General features: G+C 32.4%; 1 protein-coding gene across 3 annotated transcripts in view; it reads right to left on the bottom strand.

Moving 5' to 3' along the window:
- Positions 1-26,000, bottom strand: part of LOC118192107 (uncharacterized) — a 243,404-nt gene that overhangs the window by 91,515 nt on the left and 125,889 nt on the right. For all 3 annotated transcript variants that reach the window (XR_015042880.1, XR_015042879.1, XM_085822981.1), the window contains exons 11-13: positions 23,368-23,495; positions 13,802-13,930; positions 5,991-7,256 (exon numbers count right to left, since the gene is read on the bottom strand). Coding sequence is in view for 1 of the 3 variants with exons in the window: in XM_085822981.1 (XP_085679107.1) it covers positions 5,991-7,256; positions 13,802-13,930; positions 23,368-23,495 (1,523 nt within the window). In the remaining 2 variants the exon portion in view is untranslated. The remainder of the gene's footprint in view (positions 1-5,990; positions 7,257-13,801; positions 13,931-23,367; positions 23,496-26,000) is intronic.

The following is a 26,000-nucleotide window of genomic DNA, read 5'->3' as shown; positions in this document are numbered from 1 at the left end:
TTAATAAAAAAAAATCCCTTTCTATAATGCCTGCCCAAGTGATACGATTAGAAGCATTTTTGATATTTTCCATGCTTGTGTCTAGTGAAAAGTAGAGAATATAAAGGGAAGATAAACATGTTAAGAAAAAGATTGTAGTATCAGGAATAAAACACTCAAATATTATTCATGACTTCATTGTTCTTCCATATGTTCTCCAAAAAGTAAGAAATTAATCGCAAACATTCTGTAAAATACATCCATTACGCGTTGATACCGTGGAAACATTTTTCACTTTGTGACGTATTTCTTGAATCTTCTAGAATCGTGGGTATATAAATCTTGCTTTCAAATTATTCTAAATTTTCCAAGCTGCAATGTCAAAAATACTAAAGAAAAATTATCCCAACCAATTTTGTAACAGCAAAAAGGCAGAAATATTTTGGAAAAAAAAAAAAAAAAAGGAAAAAAGGAAAAGGAAAAGTGTAAAATTACTTTTATAAATGAAACTGATGGATATTCTAAGAATTTTGAATATTCCGAGAAAAAAGCTTACTATGAAAAAATTAAAGAGAAGATATTTTTAATTAATTACATAGAATTTTGCTTTTGCTAAGAGTTGTTTCGTAAATTATGCTTTATAGCATTATAACTTGTTTATTTTTCAGATTCAAAATATTGTAGTTGCCAAAATAAAACTTTATAATATAACAGCAGGATATAAAATTGTTTTATTTTAATGTTATTTATCAAAGTAATGATGTTTTAAAAAAAAATCGTCGAAAAATTCTGATTTCAGAATTAAAAATTTTCTATAGAAACTGGTCTTAAAATCGCCAAAATGTTGACAAGTCGCCAAATTTAAAACCGTTTAATAAAAGAATTCACATTCCCAAAAGCGAAAATTGTTTAAAAGCTCTTTATTACAATAAATGAATTTCGAAATGCTTATGTTTCACTTCTTGCTTATAAACTCATTTATATTAAAAATAGAAACAAATTATAAGCCATGAACCCATTCAAAAGATAACCATATACGTCAGTGAATCGCCAAAAGTATTCCTGCAAAATGCTAATTCACACTCAAAATGGCAGTCGTAAAAAAGAGACAGAAATTTCAGATGATTAAAATTAAGGATCTTCTACTGATATTGGCCAAAATTAAGGACTTTTAAGGACTCTTAAAAACCGTACAAACCCCGTATATCTACATGCACACGCTCTGAAGGACTGCAATGGACTATGAGTATGATGCATAATTTGGGATTTCCGGCAGTCGATGCCTAGTATGAGTACAGGTAGCACAACCCTTTGGCACAGAAGGCCAAACAAAATGAGAATGAATCAGTTTTCTGGTCGATCCTATACACGGAAAAGGAAGTTCATGCAGTGAATGAAATACTGCTCTGCGGAGCTCCCTGGGAACAAAGTCACCACTTACATCACAATATACACAGTCCAGTCACATTAATGTAACCACCTTTCAAAAAGGCAGAATCAACACCTTTCGCAGAACGGACTATTGCGAGACGTGAAGGAATTAGGTTCTTGAAGGTGGTCAGTGGGATTTTGAGCTATGCCGACTACTTCATTATATTCTTGTACATTCGGACTATCAACGGTGTATGTCGACAATCACAGATATACTGTTGTGGAGGTCGAAAAGAGAAGTCGAGGTTAACAAAGAAGTGACAGTTTGTCACCAAAGCCTTTGTTCGAATCTGGAAATAATGACAGCTATACTGTGCTAGACATCGAAAAGAAAAGTCGAGATCAACAGAGGAGCGACAGTCTGTTGCCAAACCCTTGTTCTGCTACAACTGAAGTTACGTGGCATGTATTTGTTACACTCTGGAACACTGTTTGTCAGTCTTATGTGAGGTTTGATGGAACACACAATGTTTTCCTTAATTTTTTTTTATACGATACCCTAATTTATACTGATTGGATACTGTACTGAGCCATGAACTTCTTTAAAAAGTTAAATGCATTAAACTGCAAGTAAGCGAGATTTTTTTTTTTTTTTTTTTTTAAATTATTTTTTACAAGAAAAGTACTTTAAAATACTTTTTAAAGTGATTTCTGCAAAAACTAAGTGCAGCACATCTTTGCATTAAAGACAATTAAAAAATTAATGAAGAAAAATTAATTGTACCCTAAAAACCCGGAGAAATGAATATCCAGTATTATGTTACTAATGATGAACTGTTCAGCATACTATCTGAAACTCGCACTAGAATAGGCCAAATTGATCTGATAGACCAACAGTCGCCTAGGGATAGCAAAGTTCATAATGGTGTATAAAAGCCTCATCATAGTCAACACAAGGCTCAGTTGAAAGGGCTAACTGGAATATAGAGAATATGTTAACTGCATGGTTGAACAATAATGATACAAAAAAATAGTCAGATGGTTTGCCCTTTCTTCAATTTGTCAAGAACACTACATATCATGAATGAATATGCCAAAATCCTTATGAAACCATGTTTGGCATTAAACCAAGAAGAGGCATAGCATCATTTTTTTCGCTTGGCAAACAAATCGCAAATATTGCAACTGAAGAACAATTTGAAGAAATTGCTAATACTTTTGAAATCGAAGAACAGCTTGAAGAAACTATCATTACTTTTGAAGAAAATTTGACCAGTGGCCATACCAAAAACCACATTCCAAAGAAAAACATTGAAGAGGACCTGCAACCTACATCGTCTTCATATCAAGCCCTTAAAGAACAACACAAGTTTATAAATAAATGCTTAAAATTTATCCAAGCACAACTGCTGTCATTATTATTAAGAAGGCAAGTAATATGGAATAGCTCTTCTCACATTAGAATCTAAAACTACATGTCCCGCAGTGAAACCACATCAACAGAGTTATAAACAACTCTCCTCACCGGGATTGGTCATTCCTCTTGGTAAGACAGGCGAAAAAGTTATGTCACCCTTGTGAAGTTTTATCACGCCTGAAATATGGGGGAACAAAATGCAAATCTCTGACATTTTTAACATTCACCATTAGAGAATGGTGAATGTCAAACATTTGTCAGTGCAAGTCAGAAATAAGAATATTTGGTAAATATTTTGGACATACACCAAGCGACTGTGAAGGATATTTGACAAATATTTTGGACATACACCAAGCGACTGTGAATTTTGACAATCTCCAATTTTCGGTCTTTCCAGTTAACATACACACTCCATTGCAATTTCAGTTTACATGTTACTTCAGAATCAAAATGTGTCATGGTCACATACTGACCTGACTTTGTTGTGAAAGTCGTACAGTGTTAAGAGTTATCCTAGCAGAAGGGATTATTTCTTCTTCAGAATATAGAAAATAAATAATAATAAGTCATATTCATTGTATTCGTTTGGCACCTAATAATAAATACAATTTATTTTTCCACTCATATTAATATTTAAATAATTTAACTTAAATCAAAATTCTCGACATTTTCTAAATTTTCATTGCATAACAGCTTTCTCTTAACATATATTCCAAGCAAAGTAATTTAAGTAAAAAAGAGGCACATTTCTGAAATCAGAAGGCGAGAAATTGTTTCATGCAATCATCCTTTAACAGTAAATGCTTAACTAACCCGCATACTCTGAAATTGCCGAATATTCCGGATAGTAACTGGAGAAAGAGGAGTGGAGGGAGATTGTAGCCGTTCTTTAGATTTCTCGGCTAAATAAATGATTTTGATATTTCGATACGTGCATCATATAAAAATAGACCAATGGAACTGAGAAATATTCTGCTTAGAAAGCACAGTAAAACTCTTCTAAATGTTCATAAACAAATCTCAGACTGAACATCAAAATTAATTATCTCTGCAAAATACCACAGCCATTATTGTGCAATATGTGCAAATGTTATTGCGCATAATTCTTCCATGTGTGATATTACACAATCGGAATCAACAGCTGCCCGTATTCCGAGAATAAAGAACTAAATAAAGGAAAAGAAAGAGACTTACTAATCTGGGGTGTTTCTGATTCTAATTTTCAACAGACTGCGTTAAATTTCCGAAATAGAATCAATTTTCACTTAGGTTGGGTAGACCACAAAAACTTTTAGTCGTATTCAATGCAGATTGTACAGTGACCAAAAAAAAAAAAAAGAAAAGAAAGAAAGAAAGAAAGAAAAGAAAAGAAAAAAGAGTCTGCTGCTTCGATATTAGAGATTTTGCGGAGTAATGGGGAGAACCTCCCAACCTCCATACTGTATAATGTATTGGCAAACACAAACAAACAAACAAACAAACAAAAAAAGAAAAGAAAAAAAAAGAAAAAGAAAAGAAAAAGAAAAAAAGGAGGGGTGGGAAAGAAAGAAAAGAAATTATTTTGACTATTTGATTACTTTCCTTTTATTTAAGCCATTCTGATTATTATTCTTTAGAAAGATAATCTGTGTAAAAACACACCCATTTTTGGAAGATTATCTATACTTCAGCAGTTACTGCAACTATATTATTATAAATATTCATGCATATGCTCATAATATAAGCATAACGATCATAAACACGAATATGAACTGACCACTCTATGAGAATGCAAATTATTAAAATCTTGATAGAAATCCAAACGTATGTAGTATTTGGGTGGGAGGAAAAGAATACCGAATGTACCGGAATTTTCTCCGGTTTTCGCAATTCTTTGACCAATAGAACGACGTGCACCTGTCTGTACTCTCTTGCGCACCATAGGTTATGTTAATGCAGAGAAAGGAGGAAAAGCAATTTCCAGAAGTATGATTCACCATCTGACATTGCATATAAGGAAGAAAAGTTGTTTATTTAGTTTCGGCTTTTGTACGAGGAAAAAATGTGCGTTCATTAAAAAAAAAAGCACTAAAAGCAAAAAATAAGCACTTAAAAAACATATATCAGGGCTTTTAAAGAAAAAATAAGCACCTATAAGGGCCTTTATATTTCATTTTCAAATATAAGGACTTATAAACACTTGTAAGGACCACTACAAACCCTAATACATATATATATATATATATATATATATATATATATATATATATATATTACATGGGCATACAAGGCCTGCATATAAGCATAGGTACGTTAATTACAGACTATGTCTTGTGCAAGTTACATGAGATAAGATATATAGTCATGACAATTATGCGCCCATTTAAACATTATCTTGAATTCATATTTATAATACTTTTACTAAGATAATCAAAGAAAACTTGTAATTCAATTACACATTGACTCACTTTTTAATGTCATTTTTTACTGCTTTACAACAGTCACACACTACATAATTTCTTGCGCAATGCAGCCATGGCAAGAATAAGGTCAGCACTATTAATCATTTGAAAAAAAAAAGGGGGGGGTAAAATAAGGAATTTCTTACATAAGGTCAAATACAAAGTAGCATCGTATGTTATGTACATGCTTGTTCCTCCTTCTTCAGAATAATTTATATCAAAAACAAGCTCCTTCTTAATAGAAAATAAATCTATGAGCAAATAAAAACTTAAAAGTCCCCCTTCTTTAATTTACATATTAGAAGCATTTTACTAAAGGAATATATACAGTCAAATTCTTTTGTGTAATATCCACACATCACTGCACAATTACACAAGCATATGTGTTATTTTTTGAGTAAAATACCAAAATGTCCCTGGTATCTTTTCCTTTCAATATACTACTTTAATTTTTTAACATATTTTAAGATACACGTACCTAAACTTATCAAAATATGTTATAAAAAATATTCTACGGCCCAAAGGCATAGCTTGGGAATGCAGATTTTGCATCCCCTTCCATCTGCCTAAATACAGCAGGGAAGGGAAAATTTTATGGATGCTGTGCCTGCAGACAACCCCCCCCCAAGCTATGCTACTGATACGGCCTGTTCAGCTGGAGGGTTAAAGGGAAAAATAAGTGAGAATTTTAAATTCTGTCACCAAAGTTACTAAAAAACAAATTTTAAGCAAATATTATAAAATTTTTAATAAAAAAATTAAATATTAACTTCAAATATTACCTCATATAACTGCTGAAAATTTTCACACTTTTCTTTAATACTAAGCATCTCTGCATCTTTCTTATCAAGCTTGATCTTGTAATTTTCCTCAAGTTCAAATAACAGTTGTTTCAGTTTAGCATTTTCAAGTTTATCAAACTGTTGTTTAAAACTCTGCAACTCTGCATCTTTCTTATCAAGTTGAGATGTGTAGTTCTTACCAAGTGCAAATAACTGTTGGTTCAGTTCAACATTGAGTTTTTTATACTGTTCTTTAATATTAAGCAAATCAGCATCTTTCTTATCAAGTTGGGCCTTGTAATCCTTGTCAAGTTCATGCAACTGTTGTTTCAGTTCACCATTGAGTTTTTCATACTGTTCTTTGATGCGACACAATTCCTTATCTTTCTCATCAAGTTGAGACTTGTAATCCTTCTCAATTTGAAAAAACTGCTGTTTTAGTTCAGCACTGAGTTTCTCAGACTGTTCTTTAATACTAAGAATATCTGCTTCTTTCTTATCAAGCTTGGATCTAAAATCATTTTCAAGTTCAGAAATAGATAGTTCCAAATTAGCATTATTGAACACTATTCTTTTAATGTCTACAATTAAGTCAACAAAAGCACTCATATTATAATTTGAAAAACATGAATTCTCTTCAGAACTGACTTCTATTTTTTGCTTCTCACCACAAACATCTGGAGGAATTTCATTTACTTTTGCTGAAGATAGTACAGTGTGAAAAATTTCTACCAAAGAGTCTTTAACATTCTGCAAACCATTCTTAGAACTATTGTTTTTCACTTTTGTTTCACTGTCAGTTGAAGGCAAATAATAATTCCCTTCACAAGTGACCTCCACGTTTAGATTCTCAGCAGAAATATCTGGAAAAGATTCATTTATTTTGTGTACAGAGGGCTGACTGTCAAAAGTTTTAACTGAGTGTTCTGAATTCTGTAAACATTTTTTTGAACTGTTATTTTTTAATTTATCTTCACCTTTAACTTGTAGCAAACAAGAATCAATCTTTTTGTTTTTTAGATCTAGTTCTTCGCTAACTATTTTTAACATGTGAAAAATTAAATCTTTGACTGCATTAAAGATATAGTCACTTTGTGAAAGATTTTTGTCCTCCAGAGAAATTTCATTTTCACTGCTAACTTCAGGAAGCCTATTCATTTCATCATCATAAGGAGCCCACAACTGTCCGAGATTTTCAGGCACATTATGTTTCTTCATTGAAGTGGCTTCTTTCTTTATTGAATTATGGCACTTTTCACAATTTCTCTATTGAAAATAAAACAAAAATAATATTAACATCATGACAAGTAAAGAAAAAGGAACAAATATTAATTAATTCATAATGCATACCAAAGAAAAAACATAAGCAAATTTGTTTTTAATTGTAAACAATTATCAGTTAAATGAAGAGCTTATAGTTACACATGCATAGTCACTAGACACAATCATTGGGGTCTTGGCATGTACTTCTCTGTCACAAGTGCCAAAAAGTAAGGCAAATGCATAATGGAAAAGTACCAAAAATTGCAGCAAGATGAGTAAGTGTGAAGTAAACTGCAACACAGTAAGATACAACAACAGGAAAAATTCTTTTCTCTCTCATCAAAAGCACACAATAAAAACAAGTCACCTACAATCAGGTCTAGGCTGAATTCCTAGTATTCAGTGATCTCAATTACTTGGTCATTCAAGTAATTGAGACTAGATTAGAGTTAATTTTTCCTCATTATGACAAAAATATTATACAGGATACCTACCTATACACTAAAATGATACAAATTTTTTATTAATTAAATAAAGGACAGGTCTATCAATTTCTAAATAAATACATTAAAAAGAGGACGACAAAGTACAGAAATAGCATTTACTCATTTACTTATAGAGCAAAAATTAAACGTACAACATACAAATTAAAATATTCAAAAGACCAAATTTGGATTTTATGAGAAGATAATGTCAGCCACTGACAATGACAAAATGTTAACTCAAGTTTCACAGAATGATTGCCTCTAAAACATTTATCCTTAAGAGAGGGCACTGGAGTGGTGCTCTAAGGGGGACAACTGCAAGTGACACCGGTTGCCATTATATAAAAATCAATAGGCAGAGATTTTCCACCTACCTTTACTGCAAATGACACTGGATGCCATTATATATAAGAATCAGTAGGCAAAGATTTTCCACCTACTTTTCCAAGAACATACTGTTTACATCTAATATCTGCTGCTGTAGCATAATTTACTTCGAGTCTTGAATTACTGGCTAATTTGACATAACCTTCCAAATGCACAAAAGTACCTTAAGTTACTGCATTACCATGTATTGTCATCAAAGGTAAGCATATCTTTAAAATTGTTAGAACTAGTAAAATTTGTTGTTGCATAGTCTGATGACATGAAAGCAACTTCAATAAAAGCAGCATTTAAAGAACATTTTATATACACAGTATGTTTAGAAAGATTCAGTATTTTATAAACACTCCACCAGCATATACATTTCATGATCCATCATGAATAAACCCTTCTTAAGAGCATCAATATGTCATTACAATTACAAACAGAATCTATGCATGCAATTACTAATACGCTATAAAAATAAACATTTATTCCTTCATGATCTATCGAAAAGATAAGTAGCAATGAAGTGTAACATACTTTTACATATCAAATTACTATTATACAATACATAAAGAGTAAAGATTTAATGAAGATTTCGTTAGTTAAAGCTAAGCTAAAATTATCTAATTATCTATTTCAGTTAATGTTGCAGAGTGTTGTTCCTTAATCTTCGAATTGGATCCGGCTTATTATTTTTTGCAGACTGTTAGAGCAATTTTATAAAAGTAAGCTTGAACTTTTGATTATGTCAAAAAGAATTTCCGATTCTGGAGCTGCCAAAGGATCTACAAAGTGAAAGTATGTTTCGATGTCCATTAAACAAAAAGTGGAACTGCTGCAAAAAAAGGATAAAGGCACGAAGAAAGTGACAGAGAGGTGATTTGTTTCTCTAACCATTCCGAAATCTGTTTATCAATTTCATGCTGCTCTGCGGAAGAAGGGGGGGGGTCAGTGCACAATGAACTGTCAGCACTATCCTCACCTTCAGGGCAGATGTTTTTATTTAATTCGACTTATATTTCCTTACTAAATGTAGTATTCCATCTCGATGTACTCAGTCTTTGACACAATTTAAATCAAATTCCTCGCCATTATAAATATCACGAATACACATCAAATAGTTTTCTGGTTGCAATTTTCTAATTTCGACTATGCGTAATGTATGCTTTACCCATGCGCACGTTGAAAGAAACATTTAATAAAGTAAACAAATAAATATAACCCCCCCTTTTTTGTAAATTTCGATACCCTTTAGGTCATAATTGCTCTTTATTTCATAAATTAAATTTTTAATTTTATAATTTCTGCATGCCATCTTACCAGATTTAAATTGATGATCTATAATCCGGAATCGCCGAAGTAAAACTTTTGACAGTACTAGAGTATTTCTTAGCGATTTTACTGACGGGAAACAATTTTCTAAAAGAGCTGCAGCATGGTCTGATGCATTCAGCAGCAGGTTGTGTTCCAGTAAAAAGGCAGAGATCAAGCATGCTTCCCTAGTAACTTTTGTCGTTTGTTTTCATAGAAAAATATAATTTTCAACACAACAACTTACGTTGTCTTTGTGTACTAGCATGCTTAACAGCGTCGGCCCTCATCATACGAAATCAAAACATTGCAATAACAAATGGTACACATTGCAATGTTACGTTTTCTTGATAAAATAATAGAACCAAAATCATCTGTGTACGATTTTTGAAAAGTGCATGCACAATTTTGATTTTTCACAGAAATAACTAAGACAAAAGATTGCATTTTCTGAAACTGTTTCTGGGAAACACTTGAAATTTACACTGTTCAATGACGAGATGAGCAAAATAACAGTCTCGATTTTGCTTTGTACTCATTAGGTAGGTAATACACTATTTTGCAAAAAAAATTCAGTTTTGCTTGGTTTATTTAATTATGGCAAAGCACACTAGGGCTATCCGCCTAAGGCGAGTGATGGCTTTCTAAGGGAAACTGGCTTGCATACAAGTTACACATGGGGAAAACCACGAAAACGCCCATGCAGCCAAGCCAGCCTGTTTGTTCACAGGATTCGAATGTCGAACCGAAATACCAGTGTCCAGCGACTTTACCACACGGCTGCTGGCAGGTCTGCGCAAAAAAAAAAAAAAAAAAAAAAAAAAAAAAGGAGAGAGAGAGAAGCACCAAGAAGGACTTTTGCGATCATGACGAAATTTGGTATGCAAAAACATCCTGTTCGAACATTCAAATGATCAAAGTTTCAAAGCAAATGAGCATTGTCGACTATTCAACACATTACAGCCACGTCTATACCTCCCATGGTACCGTCCACCATCTCACGGCACTTGTCTGCTGAGGCAGGGTTACGCTCACAGAGACCTTTAAGACATTTGCCTTTGACTCCACAACATCGGCGGAGTTGTATGGAGGGGTGTCGCAGGCAATCATCATGACTGCCATCACACAGGCATCCTGTAGTGTTCAGTGATGAATCCCGCTTCACTCTTGAAAGCAGATTGACTACCGTATTCCAGTCTGGAGAAGACGGAGCCAGCGGTCTACATCAGCCTTTGTTTTACAAAGGCATACAGCAATAACACCTGGTGTGATGGTGTAGGGCACTATTTCTTATGACAGCAAGTCATCTTTAACAGCTCAATGATATGTTGATACCATCCTGCAGCCGATTGCATTACCCTTACTTCATGGCGTGTAATCCTATGGCCATTTTCCAACAAGATAATGCCAGGTCAAATATTGCCCGCATATCTCTGTGTGGTTGATACTCTTTCTTGGTCAACAAGGTCACGAGACCTTTCACCAATTGAGCACGTTTGGGACACACAGTAGGGCGCCAAATTCAGGCACCACAAAATATTGCAATTTTTGGAGCGACAATTGATGAATGCCTGGCAGAATGTGTCGCAGGATGGCATTCTCTACCACTCCTTGCACGATGAATTCAAGCATGCTTTGCCGCCAGAGGCGGTTCGACCAATACTTATTTGAACACTTAGTGGATGATTGTGAGCCGTGAACACATACCATGACCTTGAATTTTTAATCATTTTATTACCTGTGTATGATCTATACACATATTTAATTTCAGCAAAAACAACAACTTCCTTCATGGCGCTTCGATTGTTTTGCAAAAGACGGTATATGCCAGATGAACTAGAGTGGTGCATGGTTCTCACTGGAGAACTGGAACCCCATTTTTTGGAAATGCATTTTGGACTCTCACACACGACGTGCCATATCTGACTGATGAAACAAATTTGGTTTTCTTATATATATATATATATATATATATATAGAGAGAGAGAGAGAGGGAAAAAAAGCACTTTCCGATATCAAAAATCTTTTTTTTCGGGGGGGGGGGTGAAATTACAAAGTATTCAGCAAAGCTTCATAAAAATTTAAAAATAAGAAAACGTCAGGAGAAATATGTTGCAAATCCGGTTGTCGGGATTATGGTCGGAAACTGGGAGTCTCCCGCCTAAATTGGGAGCAATGGCAACTCTACTTTCGTAAAGTATAATATGTTTAATGTGAAAGATTGATTTGCATCATTTTGGTTACATGCTTAAGATTACTGAATTTACACTGAAATAATTTTAAGAATAATTCTAAAAAATTACCAAGATGAATTGAATTTTTAATCATTAGCTGTGATATATTAAGGCCTGTCAAATGTCCTCCTGAAGTGGGAACAGAAAATTCAATTACACTCAATTTCTGAAGACACTGGATTAAAAAAAGAAACAATTGGATACAGTTGTGAATTGGTATTATTGCTTCCATCCTCAGAGAAGCAGAATGGAACTGTTTTAAAACAATAACTGAAAATTTTCATACCCATTTCTTTAACAATTGCAATCATTTGCCCTTGAGTATTTCTTTGCAATTTCGCTATCGGGAAACATTTTTCAAAATAAAGCAGCAACATGATCCGACGCATTCCGTGGCAGGTAAAGTTAAAAGGCAGGTAACAGGCACTGCATTAATAACCTTTTAGTGCTTTGTTTCCACAGAAAGTCCCCCCGGTAAACTCATGTCCTTGGGTACGCACATACATACATATTAGAGATTTTTCATTATTACTTTTTTTACAATACATCATGATAACATTTGGTGGCAACATTAGGGTGCAAAAGTGATATGGACAAAAAGTGCATGTTGAGATTAATAGCTAATATTTTTTTCTTTTTCTTTCTTTTTTTTTTTAAATATACTTGGTGCCATCAAAACAAATTTCTTTAATTAATTCATGCTGAGAATCTTACATTTAAAATGTATCATCATTTTTAACCCTTCATACGTATGACTGAAATATAGCTTAATGCACACTGCTGGGAAAATTGAAAGATTTAATAAAATAACATAATAGTAAACAAAATTTTGAAGTATAATTGGAATAAGTTTGTGTTAAATGTGCACTTGATTTAAATAAAAAAATATAATTACTAATAATTTTTACAATAAATTATTGGTTATGAATAGCATATATGAATTATGAATACAAATAGTATTAATGAATCTGCCACCCAACCATAATAGCCTTTAGCAATGCCGACTGCGATACCGAAGAGCCCATATTCGAATTCCAGAGACGGCATGGATGTTTCTAAATGTAAAGCATCTGTACGGTATGGGGGGCACTCTTAAATATGTGACGAGTCGAAAATCCTCTCAAGAGGTTCGTGGTAGGGGAAGCGGGTAGAAGATCTTCAGACCCGTCCCCCTCCCCCGAGTGCTCTTCATCAAAATTGGGGGCGGAACTGAGGAAAATCGTACTGTCACCTGTATGGTGCTCAAGTATCTTGTCAACAACAGCTGCAATCTTGCTGCCCTTGCCATGTTGAATTCTATGGGCTTGTTTTGATGTTACTGTTAGACAAGTGAGATAAGTCACACAACATGTATGCAATACTGCTAAGAGATATAACAATGCATACTTTAATTTAAAAACATATTTATTTATTAACATTATAAAAATATTGCATATTTACAGGATTTGCACATACTTATATCTTTCAAGTTTTTCAAAACTATAATTTTGCTGTACGCACATGATTTGTCTGAAACTGTTAGTTGGAATTTTAAGAAAATTTGCCTAATCATATAAATTGTGTGTGATTATAAGATGGCCAACTATAATATTTAATATTACATTAAAAAGATAGTCGATTTTGTGCTCTCAAGTTAAAAAAAAAAAATAATGTTTAAGAACATTTTATTGCTTTTCTAATTTTGGGGGGGGGGAGATTAGCTAAAACAGTGACTTGATTATCCATAATGCTACGCACAGTGCATATTAAAATTTTACGTGCGTGTTGAATAGGGTATTTTATTTTATTTAAACTATTTTAATACCCAGAAGAGTAAATATAATATCAAGCATCTTAAAATACATATACAAAATTTTACAATCACAAACCAATTTATAAAAATAGGGAGCTTTAAAATGGCATAATTTGACATTTTAAAGTTACCTACCCCTTTACAGTAACTTAAGCTTAGTACGACATTATTCAATTGCATGTTAAATGAAAATTAGGCACAGATCATCAACAGAAAATTCAACAGATATACAAAATTGCCTTCAGTAAGTTAAATGCATTTCACAGTTTCATAAAGAAAATCTTAAACGAAAACTAGTCTGATATTCCTTAATAGGAAACATTTTCCTGCATGTATAAAAATTTAAAAATTTCTTACACAATTTTTTTCTTGACTATCCTCAAACTGTTCTCCTGATTTAGACATTTCGTTTGACAATTTACTTTGAAGCGCAACTACATTTTGTGCTGCCCTGGATCCCATTTGCCGGTAGACTTGAAGACATGCCTGTGAGGGAAAAAAAAATTGTTTAACAGTTGAATTGTTAACCCTGTTTAAGAAAATATAAATAACCAAGTTATAAATACAGCAGTTTAAATAATAATGAAAAGCACATTTACCAATAAAAAGAAATAATTGCAATACAGTAAAATCTCTCATAACCAGCATCCGATTAACTGGCAATATCAAAACACTTTTAAATGTCTAAGCCTATAAGATAAAAAAATACGTAATTGAATAATAATCTGAAGGCCTAAATGTGGAAAACTTTTGTATTGAAGTTTTTTTCACTCAATGTAACAAGTCTTATCCATCCAATGTATTACCTACAGTATAAAAATAAATCCCTTTTCATGCATCAATGTATAAACTTGAAAAGTAGTGTCCATGATTTTCAGAAATCATTCAAATTAAAGATGGCATATTTATTTCGACTCTTGGCTTGAAAGATGTTAAAAACATTAACTTCACAACTTTATTGATATAAACTGTGACCCATGATCATGTTCAGAGATGACGAGTTAGTTGAGTTCTGAAGGTTCTGTTGGTTTTAAAAACTTATCCAACACTCACATTGGGCATCTTGAATTTACTTACACCTTCAGAGAAGGTTAGTAATAGTGAAGAAGAAATGCAGGCTTGGATTAAAGTAAGGATGATTTTGTTTCGTCACACTCTCTCCAGATGAGGGTGAAATAATTTGATGTGTACTAAGAAGAATGAGGAGGGAGGAGGAGAGGAATCTAAATGAATAGTGGCATGCAGAATGAAAGAATTATATGGAAGGTAGATTATGTAGGATTCCAGACTTTCATAAGACTCAGTACATGATGTTATGAAGATTCATTGTATATACAGGGAGAATTTTTAAACTCTGGCTACAGTCTCATAAGCAGAAAGACATTCAAAGTTATGTCATCACACTAAGAAATTTGTAACTTTCATACAATTTTAAAATAATACATATTTTTTATGTGCTTAATTTTAAATAATCTGTACAATTTTATTATTATTTATTTAATAATGGCCAATAGATTGAAAAATATGACCAATGGGTTTTGCATACTGTAATTTCTATAGATGCCACCACAAAACATGAAGAGGAAAGTTCATGTTATCCAGAAGAATCTCTTATTCGGATTTAGAAAAAAATCCTGTTAATGCCAGTTAAGAGAGATTTTAGTATATATATACAATACTTCAAAGGGGAGAAAAATACACAAAGTAGTTTGATATAATGCATGTTTTGTTTCTCAGGCTCTGAACAGCATTTCAAACAGAATTATAGTTTGGATGCACGAGAAAATATCTAACAAGCTTTACTAGAAAAACGCACATCAGTCATGTGAATGATCAACTATGCGAGTTACCTCTCTAACATATTAACAAGGATATTTAGACAAACTATGGCAAACAAGGCTGCATAATGTCAGACTTCCGTGTTGCAATTTTTATTTCCCCCCCCCCTTTCTGTTAACAGAACACTATTTAAAACCAATTCTAATTCGATGGCAGTGCTGATAATAGACACAGCTTCAAGAACAGAACGACTGTTTTATTAAGTCCAGAATAAATACAAAATAGATTTTAGCATATTATTTTTACATGGAATGCATAAAGCTGGTGATTTCCTTTAACACTGAGGAAAACATGAAACTGACACCAAATGCTCCTTTGATTTTTATTTAGCCATTTTGTAATGCTCCACACCTTTTCAACAACTTGCATACAAAATAAATCAAGATCAATAACGATATATTTGTGGTTAACTTGTAGGCGTTCGTATTTGGCATTATCTGCTTTGCACTCTCTTTTATGAAAAAAAAACAGAATTCTGGGACTTATAGCATAACAATGAAAGTTTTTACTGAGAAGTTACTAAGAAACAATATTCTGATTTAGGTAAATTCCATTGAATACCCACTGCTGCAGAAGGATACGGCCAGTGCTGTATTATCTGTGAATAAAGTGACATTGTTGTTGCTATTTTCTTTATTTTTTTATATATTACTTTCTTTTCCATTAATTATTACTGGTGTCATATTTGCTGAATAATGTATACATACGAGTTTACACATTCATCTAAATTAATTCAATGGCTTAAAAAATATTAACTGAATCTTATTATTTTTCGTATCATTTAACAAAAAATTAGACAGAGAAATAAAAAATAAGTAAATAAAACCACATACATAAATCACCAGTAAAAACTTAACTTCATAACTGCCATACTGAAGTATGTCTCAGGCACTAGTACTCATAATGGCATACTTCAACAAAGTTCCTAGCATCATATTTGCTGTATATTTCTCAGAGCTGTAACCGAGTAGAGGGAGTTAAGAATTTTTGTTTTGATATTCATGGCAGTTAACACACTCTGCAAGTACTTTTACAAAATTTTTATTTGAATCTGTTTCTATTATGCTGAAGAGTCTGAATGACATGTGTTTGGAAAACTGTCTTTGAATATAACACACAACACTCATATACTAGATATAAAATTTCTTTACAATGTGTACAATGTTTTAAAATTTTGTCTTGTGTAAATACCAAAAATATATACAGCAGAAAGTCGTCCATTCCATTTCTGTAGTTAAAAAAATTGGCATTTATGATACTAAAATCAAGGAAATAATTTGGGAGACAGAAAGTAAATTTCAGTTGAGCTAGAATGAAAAACCTGATATCCCTGAATGTAATCCACACAAACAGAAATCTACAGAAAGATTTACACAAAACATGCATAGCATATTTCATATTTTAATAATCAAAATTTGATGCTATTCTCACTTACCTCATTTAAAAAAAGAAAGAAAAGACAAGGGGGGTAGAAAAGTTCACTTGCTCAATTTAAGTAATCACAAAAACTAATTCCAATTATATTTTATTAATATTGTAACTTTTCATAGCCAATTCTGTTCATTTATTTTAAGGAAACTAGTTAAAAACTAGTTAGAATGAGAAAATAATTGTAATAAGTGGAAAATGCTTAAATTTTCTTCTTTATGTTTCATAATTAAAAATTTTCACAAATAAAAAATCATTTCAGACTTTCATTACTGACAGCTACATTCACATTCATACACACAAATAAATAATAATAATAATAATAATAATAAGAGACAGAGAGAAACCCTAGCTTTGAAAAATTCTTGCTCTTATTTCCTCACATATTCTCCTTCCCCCCAAATATTTCAGCATAAATCTCTGAAAATTAAAAAAGTATTTTTCCCTTCCTCAAAGCATTTCCTCCTAAGTATTTTTCCCTTCCTCATAGCATTTCCTCCTAAATGGAGTTGTTCATGTGGTGATTGGTTTATCTTACTAGCAAGGGCAAACCTTCACAAACTACCTGCAAAGGTCACACCAAATCCTTCCTTTGTAACTGTTGGAATTTATGCCAGCCTAACACAAGAACACGATTAATTACAGCATGCAAACATTAACTGTCATTCAGTCTATTCCAGAGACATTAGGTATTTTTTTAAAGCAGAAGAGATGAAAAATGAGGAATGCCCTCGTGGGACTTGAATCACAGACCTCTCGATACGCACGAGTGTGCTGACCACTACACCACAAAGGCACACTACGAAGGCAGGAGAAATACCTTATAATAATTGTAATAAGAGGAAAATGTTTAATTTTCTTCTCTTTGTTTCATAATTAAAAATTTTCACAAATAATAAATCATTTCACACTTTCATTACTGACAGCTACATTCACATTCACACACACAAATAAAAAAAATAATAATAATAATAAAAAGAGAGAAAGAGAAACCCTAGCTTTGAAAAATTCTTCCTCTTATACTATGCCTGCTGCAAATTCTCTTTCTTATTACTTATAGATGATTTGAGGCTTAAAGAGTAACAAAGAGAGATAATTAGAACAGGTAAGATTCAAGTTGTAAGTAGGAATGAACATCTTATTAGATATTGTAATGTTAATATTACTATGTATTCTTACTGGAATGCACATTTCTTTTAAAGAAGTAAGACTGCAATTGTTAACTGTAGTTCATCCATGACTTCTGCTCATTTTTTATGCTCTTGCACAACCCTCTCCTCCATAATTTTCACCTCTCTGTTTTTAGATGATAAAATGAGTAAAAAAGGAGGGGATTTGCAAAGAAAGAAATACAGATTAATTTTCTTAAGGAATATCTAAAACAAAATATGAGACATTATGAACTATAAAATTATTATAGCAAGAAAACTGAATTATGCGAAATTAGAAACATTACGAACATTTATCAAATCAAACTAAACTCAGTGGCGCAACAGCCTTAGTGGGACATCGCCTGCAGTGGATAGATATCTGCTTATCAAATCAAATTTTAACTTAAATTTCACAATAAGATCATATTTCTTGCATGATCCTCATAAAAATTTATCGATGGTGATTAAAAATCAAATTTAATAAACAAATAAAAAGGAACAACCTATGACAAAAGTATCAGAACAAAATACTTTTTATTTCCTGAAATTATGTATGAAATAATTCCAGGTATTCTATCACATATAAAAGTATGTTCATTCACTTAATTCAAGCAACAATAAAATTATTTGTGTAAAACTATCAAAATAAAATACAGTAAAGCCTAGCCACAACTCTGAACAATGAAGACAACTTCTACTTCCATTAACATAATATTTGTTTGATAATTTGTTTTTGACATTATTAATTTTAAGCTTTTTTAAATTAGTAATAAATATGTAAGAGTTCAACATTCAGAACTACCAATCCTGAAATATGAAAAACAGGATGGTTTCCAAGCAAAAACTGACAGTTTACAGGATGTTTTCATGCTGCATTGCAATGTCATTTCAAAAATTCTCCAAACTGACTTATTATTATAAACAATTTATTTTACGATGCATGATTTAGATTACTAATTTGTTTTTATATCTGTTCTTCGTAGATGCCTAAAAAATCTGACTTTATCTATTTCTGTTCCAAAGAAACTCCTCCCCATTAACAAGTAAACTGGCATAAACTGAACATCTGCTAATGTAAAAGAAGTACATTACTTTTTCCATCAAATCTTTTGCTATGCATTAGCATTTTCAGGTTCTTTCCTTGGGCAAATTGCAATGATGAATGTCAACAACAGTCAGACCATGATGCACAAGAGTAAACAGAATGAAAGTGTTGATACCAAACAAAAAACAGGGAAATGTCACTTAGAGACTGCAAGTACTCACACAATGACCAAAGAATGAATGACATTCAACAAGCCTGTAACCAATAGGCCATGCATTAAAATAGAACTCTATGGGCTTTCAGCCTGGGCAGCCAGATGATTATCCAACATCTGGACATACAGCATCTTTAAATTCTTCCATTGCTGAGACTTGATAAATATATTAGGATTTTGCTTATGAAACATTACAAACACACAATTCAAAGCACAACAGCAAACACCACAAATTAAATTTCAGAATACAATTAATATAATAAAATGTGCATTTTCCAGTTTAATGTATTATGACAATGAAAATGATTATGTAAGAATAGGGCAGAGATTCCTACGAATGTAAGAGAACTCAAGATAATTCCAAGAGATGAAAAAAATTAATTAGTTTGATCAAATGTTTTTGCATAGCACTGAATATGCATAAAATGTTATATGGGCAAAAAATCATTCATTCTATTAATGTAAACACAGTGAATACTCAGAAAAACAGCTCGATTCCAGACTTTTTATTTTAAGTGGTCACCTAAGAAAGGTGACATGCAATAACAATACTTGCTTATGTTCTCAAAATTCTAGTCAATTTCAAAGATGGTCATTATTTTAAAAATCTACTGCTCAAATATTATTAACAGCTGAAAAATGCTTTTGTATGCTTAAAATGCTATGACTTTTCGATACTCTGCTAAAAGTAACTCCTAACATACTTTTTTTGTTGAACAAGATACTAAAATAAGATTCCTGTAACTAAGTTTGGAATGACCATTACAGTCAAAAGTTATTAATCCGGACTCGTCGGGACTTCGGCGATTCCGGATTATAGATTTTTCTGGATTATAGATCATCAGTTTAAATCTGGTAAGATGGCATGCAGAAATTATAAAATTAAAAATATGAAACCGTAATTTATGAAATAAAGAACAATTATGATCTAAAGGGTATCAAAATAAAAAATAAATAAATAATAAAAAAACCCTAAATATTTATTTGTTTACTTTATTAAACATTTCTTTCAATGTAAGTTGTTTAAGTTGTTTCGTTTTTTATGTGATAATACTTTCTCTTTGATTCTATAAACAGACATAATTTCTTGTTCAGTTACAAAGTTCTGCTGTTCAAGTCTTATAATTGCTGTGTCTAGAATACTGACTAATTTGTCAATCAAAATTCTTTCATTTTCGAAGAAAGTATCGGAAGTGAATTATAACAGGGTTGCCACTCAAATAGGAGAATGAAGTTCCCTGACTTTTCCAGGTTTTCCAGATGTGTTTCAAAAAAATTCCAGTCTATCTGTGTAATGTACGTTGGCTGTGCTAAGAGGTAAATTAATTATGGTATTAATTGTATTGTGTAGTAAATTTATTGAATAAAATTATTCAATAAATCCCAGGACATTTATTCTTAATTATTCTTGGTATACTTTGTTTAATAATTTTGCTTACTTTTCCACTTAAGAAACTTAATAAAATTTAAGATATATACATTGGATAACAACTGTATGTTTTATAATTATCACTCATGATCATCACCAGTTCAACACCAGGCTAATCCGGTCCTTATAAATCACAACGCAATGCTAAATAGTTAAGTTAGATTTTAGGTAAATTTAATTTGCGTGAGGTATGTTCTTAAAAGGCACCTTAACACTTAAAAACATAAATATAATTATATTAGGAGTTGTTTTCTCCACTGAAGATTGAGATTAGGATTTGCCCAATCTGGAATAAAATAAGGCTTTTTTTGCAGACATTCTGCAGCTAAACGAAAGAAAAATCTTATTTAATGATATTTTAAAAATAAATTGAGGTATTTTATATTTATTTCGCAGCATACATAAGGAAAAAATATGTGCATTAAATTTCGTGATGGTATGTCATCATACTGCTAGAATTAATTTCAGGATTATGCCAGAGAACATTTCCTGAAATTTGGAAATATTATTTACTTATAATAAATAAATTTAGAGAAAAGAAGCAACATTAAATGATATGAATAACATAAAAATAAAAATAATTACTTAAAAATTGAATTAGAATAATTAACGATATTTTAGCGAATATAGTTATATTACATGGTTAGCCTAGATGAATGATCACTATTTCTTTATTTTACTGCAAAATGACAAGGTATTTATTAAAAAGGAAAAAAAAAAAGGTTTAAAGATTTTGCGGTAAAATTCTAGTATACGGTAAGGCCTTGGCACAGTTTTGAAAATTGTCGCCAAGACCAAAATGACCCGTTTACTTCTCATAATCATATCGCCAAATCCTGTTGTACCATACATGGAGATTATTCTAACCAAAGAATGTCTATGTAAAGAAAAGATTCCATACACGTAATGCTATTACACAGCTAGAATGTGGACGGAAAATTTGCCAAGGGATTTGGCGACGGAACCTGGTGGCCAGAATTTTCCTCTCCGTGATGTGTACAGGAAATTGGGAAACATGTGTTAAGAAGAAACGTTCTTTGACAAAAAAAGAAAACTACGAAAATCCGTTTTTAAATTATTGCGAAAAATCCAAGAAGAAATGTTTTATCATAGAATGTTTCTTCTTGGATTTTTCGCAATAATTTTAAAAACGGATTTTCGTAGTTTTCTTCCCCCCCCAAAATAACTAATCCATGAATTCATTTACTTGCGCCAAAAAATATTTTCTTTTTCTTTAGAGTTTTAAAACGATAGTCATTTTATGAATTCTTAATAACGTGACCTTCGAACTTCAACACCGGTTTCGAGCTTTGGCGACAGATATATCGCACATGCACAGCTGTTTCCCTCTATGATGGAACGGAGCCATGTATGCTGCAGATAGGTTTTCCTTCTTTACAATACATATTCTTTGATTCTAACCTATATGGTATCGTACAATAGGATTAAACCCATTTTGTTTTATCGAGAATAGGTACTTTCTTTAGTTCATGCACTGCACATGCGATTCTCCCAATTCTCGAGGTGGCTGGAAACCAAAAGTTGCGGGAAACTTGCTTTCCCTTTCTAAAAGACAATCAAATTGGAGCTGCAAAAATTGGCTCTATGCTAGCTGCCCGAATGACACTCACGTGATACACAATTCGGCAAAAAAGTTATCTCTTCAGATGACGGCACAAAGCTCGCTTTTTTTGGCGGGATCGTTGTATGAAATTCCCTGACTTTTCCAGATTTGCACTAAAATACTTAAATTCCCTGACTTTTGCCTGAACTTTTTGGTCAATTTTCGAATTCCCTGACTTTTTCAGGTTTTCCAGGTAGCATGGCAACCCTGTTATAATAAAGAGGAATTTGATTTAAATCATATCACAGACGGAGTACATCGAGATGAAATACTACATTTAGTAAGGAATTATAAGCCAAATAAAATAAAAACATCTGCCCTGAAGATAAGGATAGTGCTGACAGATCAACTTCCAGTTCATTGCGCGACGCGACGTTCCCCCCCCCCCCCACACGCACGCACGCAGAGCAGCGTGAAACTGATAAACAGATTTGTGAAATTGATAAACAGATTTCAGAATGGTTATATAAACAAATCCATTATCCTTTATCCATTTTTTGCAGCAATTCCACTTTTTGTTTAATGGACTTACATACATACTTTCGCTTTGTAGATCCATTACATATTAGTAATTATATATCAAAAATTCTATTTGACATAATCGAAAGTTCAAGCTTACTTTTATAAAATTGCTCTAACAGTCTGCAAAAAATAATACGCCGGATACAATTCAAAGATTAAGGAACAACGCAATCTGCAACATTAACTTAATTAGATAATTTTAGCTTAGCTCATACTGTTCGCTATACCTTAAACGCGCATTCGTAAACATATTTTGCGCATGCGCACACGCATATTCCCAGCCATAAAGGTCTTACGCGCATGCGTCACTGCACAGAAAGTTTGTAGCTTTGAGGTCCGGATTATAGATCATTCAGGATTATGGGTGTCCGAATCAACGACTTTTCACTGTATCAAGACATGCTGCCCTTTTTTCAGACAATAGGTTATAAATCATTGTTTTAATATTTCTAAATGGATAAAAACACTTAAGAAGTAATTTCTGATTTTTAGTCCAACATTTTAGTAAAAACAAGCAGCTTTTCTTAAAACATACAAATTTCACTTTCAACAATTATAAAATTTTCAAAGAAAAGAAAAACAAAATTGTTGCATTATAATCATAATCTAAAATTATTTAATATTAAATGTAAAGAAAAAATTGTTCTTAATAAAAGAAACTAAAAATTTACCTTCACTTTTCTTAGCATGATCCGAAGGTTTCTATTCATTCTTTTTACCTTTTCTATTTCTGTATCCTTGGCATCTAAATCTGGAGTTGTATTACTTGAACCAGCTACAGGTTCTTGTCCATCAACCACTACATGAAGATAGTTAAAGATAAAAATAATTACAGTACTTGATTAATTAGGAAGCAGATTTTAGTTAAAGATAAAAATAATTATAGTAATTAATTAACTGAGAAGCTGGTTTTAATGAAATTAAGTTTCTTATAATTTATACCTGAAATGTAAAATGAACATTCATAATGAAAATCTCAAAATACATGTTTTTAAAATTGTAAATTAAAAACTACAAAATATTCAGTATCTGAAATAAAAATGCATCAAGGAGATAAAAATGTTACTTTGAAATAATATAATGTATACTGCAGATTACAAAATCGAAAAATATATGACCAGAAAAGATAAGAGAAGAAAAGGTAATCCAAAGAAACTTCAATGGACTTTTATTTTAATGTTAGGCCTAAAACAAATTTTAAAGGTTGATTATTAGAATTAATCATCCAGATTCAGAAATTCAGTGAAAAAAGCGAAATCTTTAGTCAAGAAAGCACTGGGCAGTTCACTGTTTTTTTCCAGATATTTTAAAACACACTCCCTTAAATTCCAAAATCTCAGTAGTGCAGTTCTTTCGGAAAGCTAGTGAGTGCACACTAGAGTGAAGGAGTAACTGCCTACGTCTTCTGTTTATTCCGGGAAAAGGTAATGAAATCGGCACCATTTCAGAGCTCAAGCTCTATTTCGTTGATAGAATGCACTACAGGGTTAACAACACAAGACAAGTCTTCGGCACAAAGAGCTTCTTGATGAACAAATAATACAGTCAAAAGTCTTTAATCCGGATGTCTTATAATCCGTTACACAAATCAGTAGTACAAAGCCTAGGTATGCTGAGTACCATGCAGTCACACATTTCTGATGAAAATTTACGTTTGGTGTTGAGGATTGCTATAAATGAGTTGGAATCTTAATTTGGAAGAAATAATCATGAATGAAAATTTGAGATTTCACTCCTTACACTAAGTATATATTAATTAAAGTTGAGTTTGTAATAAAAATATAAGAAAAGCCATTAATTTATAAAAAATATTTCATTAATTATTGCTGCCTTTTTTGAGGGGGCTTCATGTTCCTTGAAATTTACATGTACATTGAAACTTTTGAATCACAGCCCTGTATAACTACTGGTTGAACACCATGCATTGCCAAAAACCTCATGCTTACCATCTAGGGCTTATTTAAAGTACACATTTAAGTGCATAAAATTTTATTTTAAATGGTTACAATATTTCTACCAGATAGCAGTGCCACCCCCCCAATCGCATACTGGCAAACAAATAGGGCACCCTAAAAGATCGTAACAGAAAAACCATTGCACCTTGCAACAGCCCTACCCACATGATTAGCTGAACACCTTTTTGCCCATGGTTAAAAGCATTTGCTCATCTCTGCAATAAGGTTTGTGCATGAATACTCATTAGATGATAAAAAATGGTGAAATGACTGCAGTAAAAGGTACTGGAAAAACACTTGATTTTTTAGAGGCTGTTAAATATAATGTAAAATGGTGTAAAATGGTGAAAAATTTGACTCTTCTGAAGATTGAAGTGTTGGTGAATAATATCCCAGCCACCGCACTCCTGGATACAGGCGCGCAGTGTTCCTGTGTGGCAGAAGATTTCTTTAGGAAGTATTTTCGTAAATATCGTATATATAATTCGGATAATACGACAGTGTTAGCTGCGCAAGGAGAAAGATGTAAGTGTATAGGTAAATTACCGCTGTATGTCCGTATCAAGGACAAACAAGTAAAGGTTATGTTTTTCATAGTAAAGAATCTGCAAGCACATATTATCTTAGGAATAGACTTTCTTTCAGAGGCACAAGCAACGCTGGATTTTAATGAAGCGTCCCTTAAGCTGACGATGAAACCAGTTCGTGGAGAAAAGGCTGAACCGCCGATGTTAAACCTTGACCACCTGCCTAATGAAGAGCAACGAAGAATCCGACAAGTGGTAAGTGAATTTGCTTCGTTATTTAGTGATATTCCAGGATTTACTCAGGTTACTAACCATAGTATTGACACCGGAGATTCAATGCCAGTTCGCCACAAAGCATACCGGTATGATATGAATAAGGAAAAAATTATAGAATGGCATATCACCGATATGCTACGTAAAAAGATCATAATGCCCATTTCAAGTAGTTATGCTAGCCCGGTGGTTTTATGTAAGAAAAATAATGACTATCCATTGACACATCCAAAAAGGTGGAGATTCGCAATTGACTACCGTAAATTAAACTCCATAACTAAATATCCGGTATATCCGTTACCTATTATTGAAGAAATTCTAAGGAACATAACATCCACCAAATATATGATAAATTTAGACTTAACGACGGGTTATTTTCAAATAGGGGTTATGCCTGAGTACGTGCCTAAGACTGCTTTTATAACCAAGCCTGGCACTTATGCATTTCTGCGTATGCCGTTTGGCCTTTCAGGGGCACCGGCAACATTTCAGCGATGTATGGACATTGTGTTAAGGCCTGTTCTTGGAAAGTCCACATTTATCTATTTA

Source organism: Stegodyphus dumicola, chromosome 1, assembly GCF_044657685.1.
Source record: "Stegodyphus dumicola isolate Sdum_Otavi_A_Nest chromosome 1, ASM4465768v1".
NCBI lineage: Eukaryota > Metazoa > Arthropoda > Arachnida > Araneae > Eresidae > Stegodyphus > Stegodyphus dumicola.
This window is presented reverse-complemented; position numbering and strand designations above follow the sequence as displayed.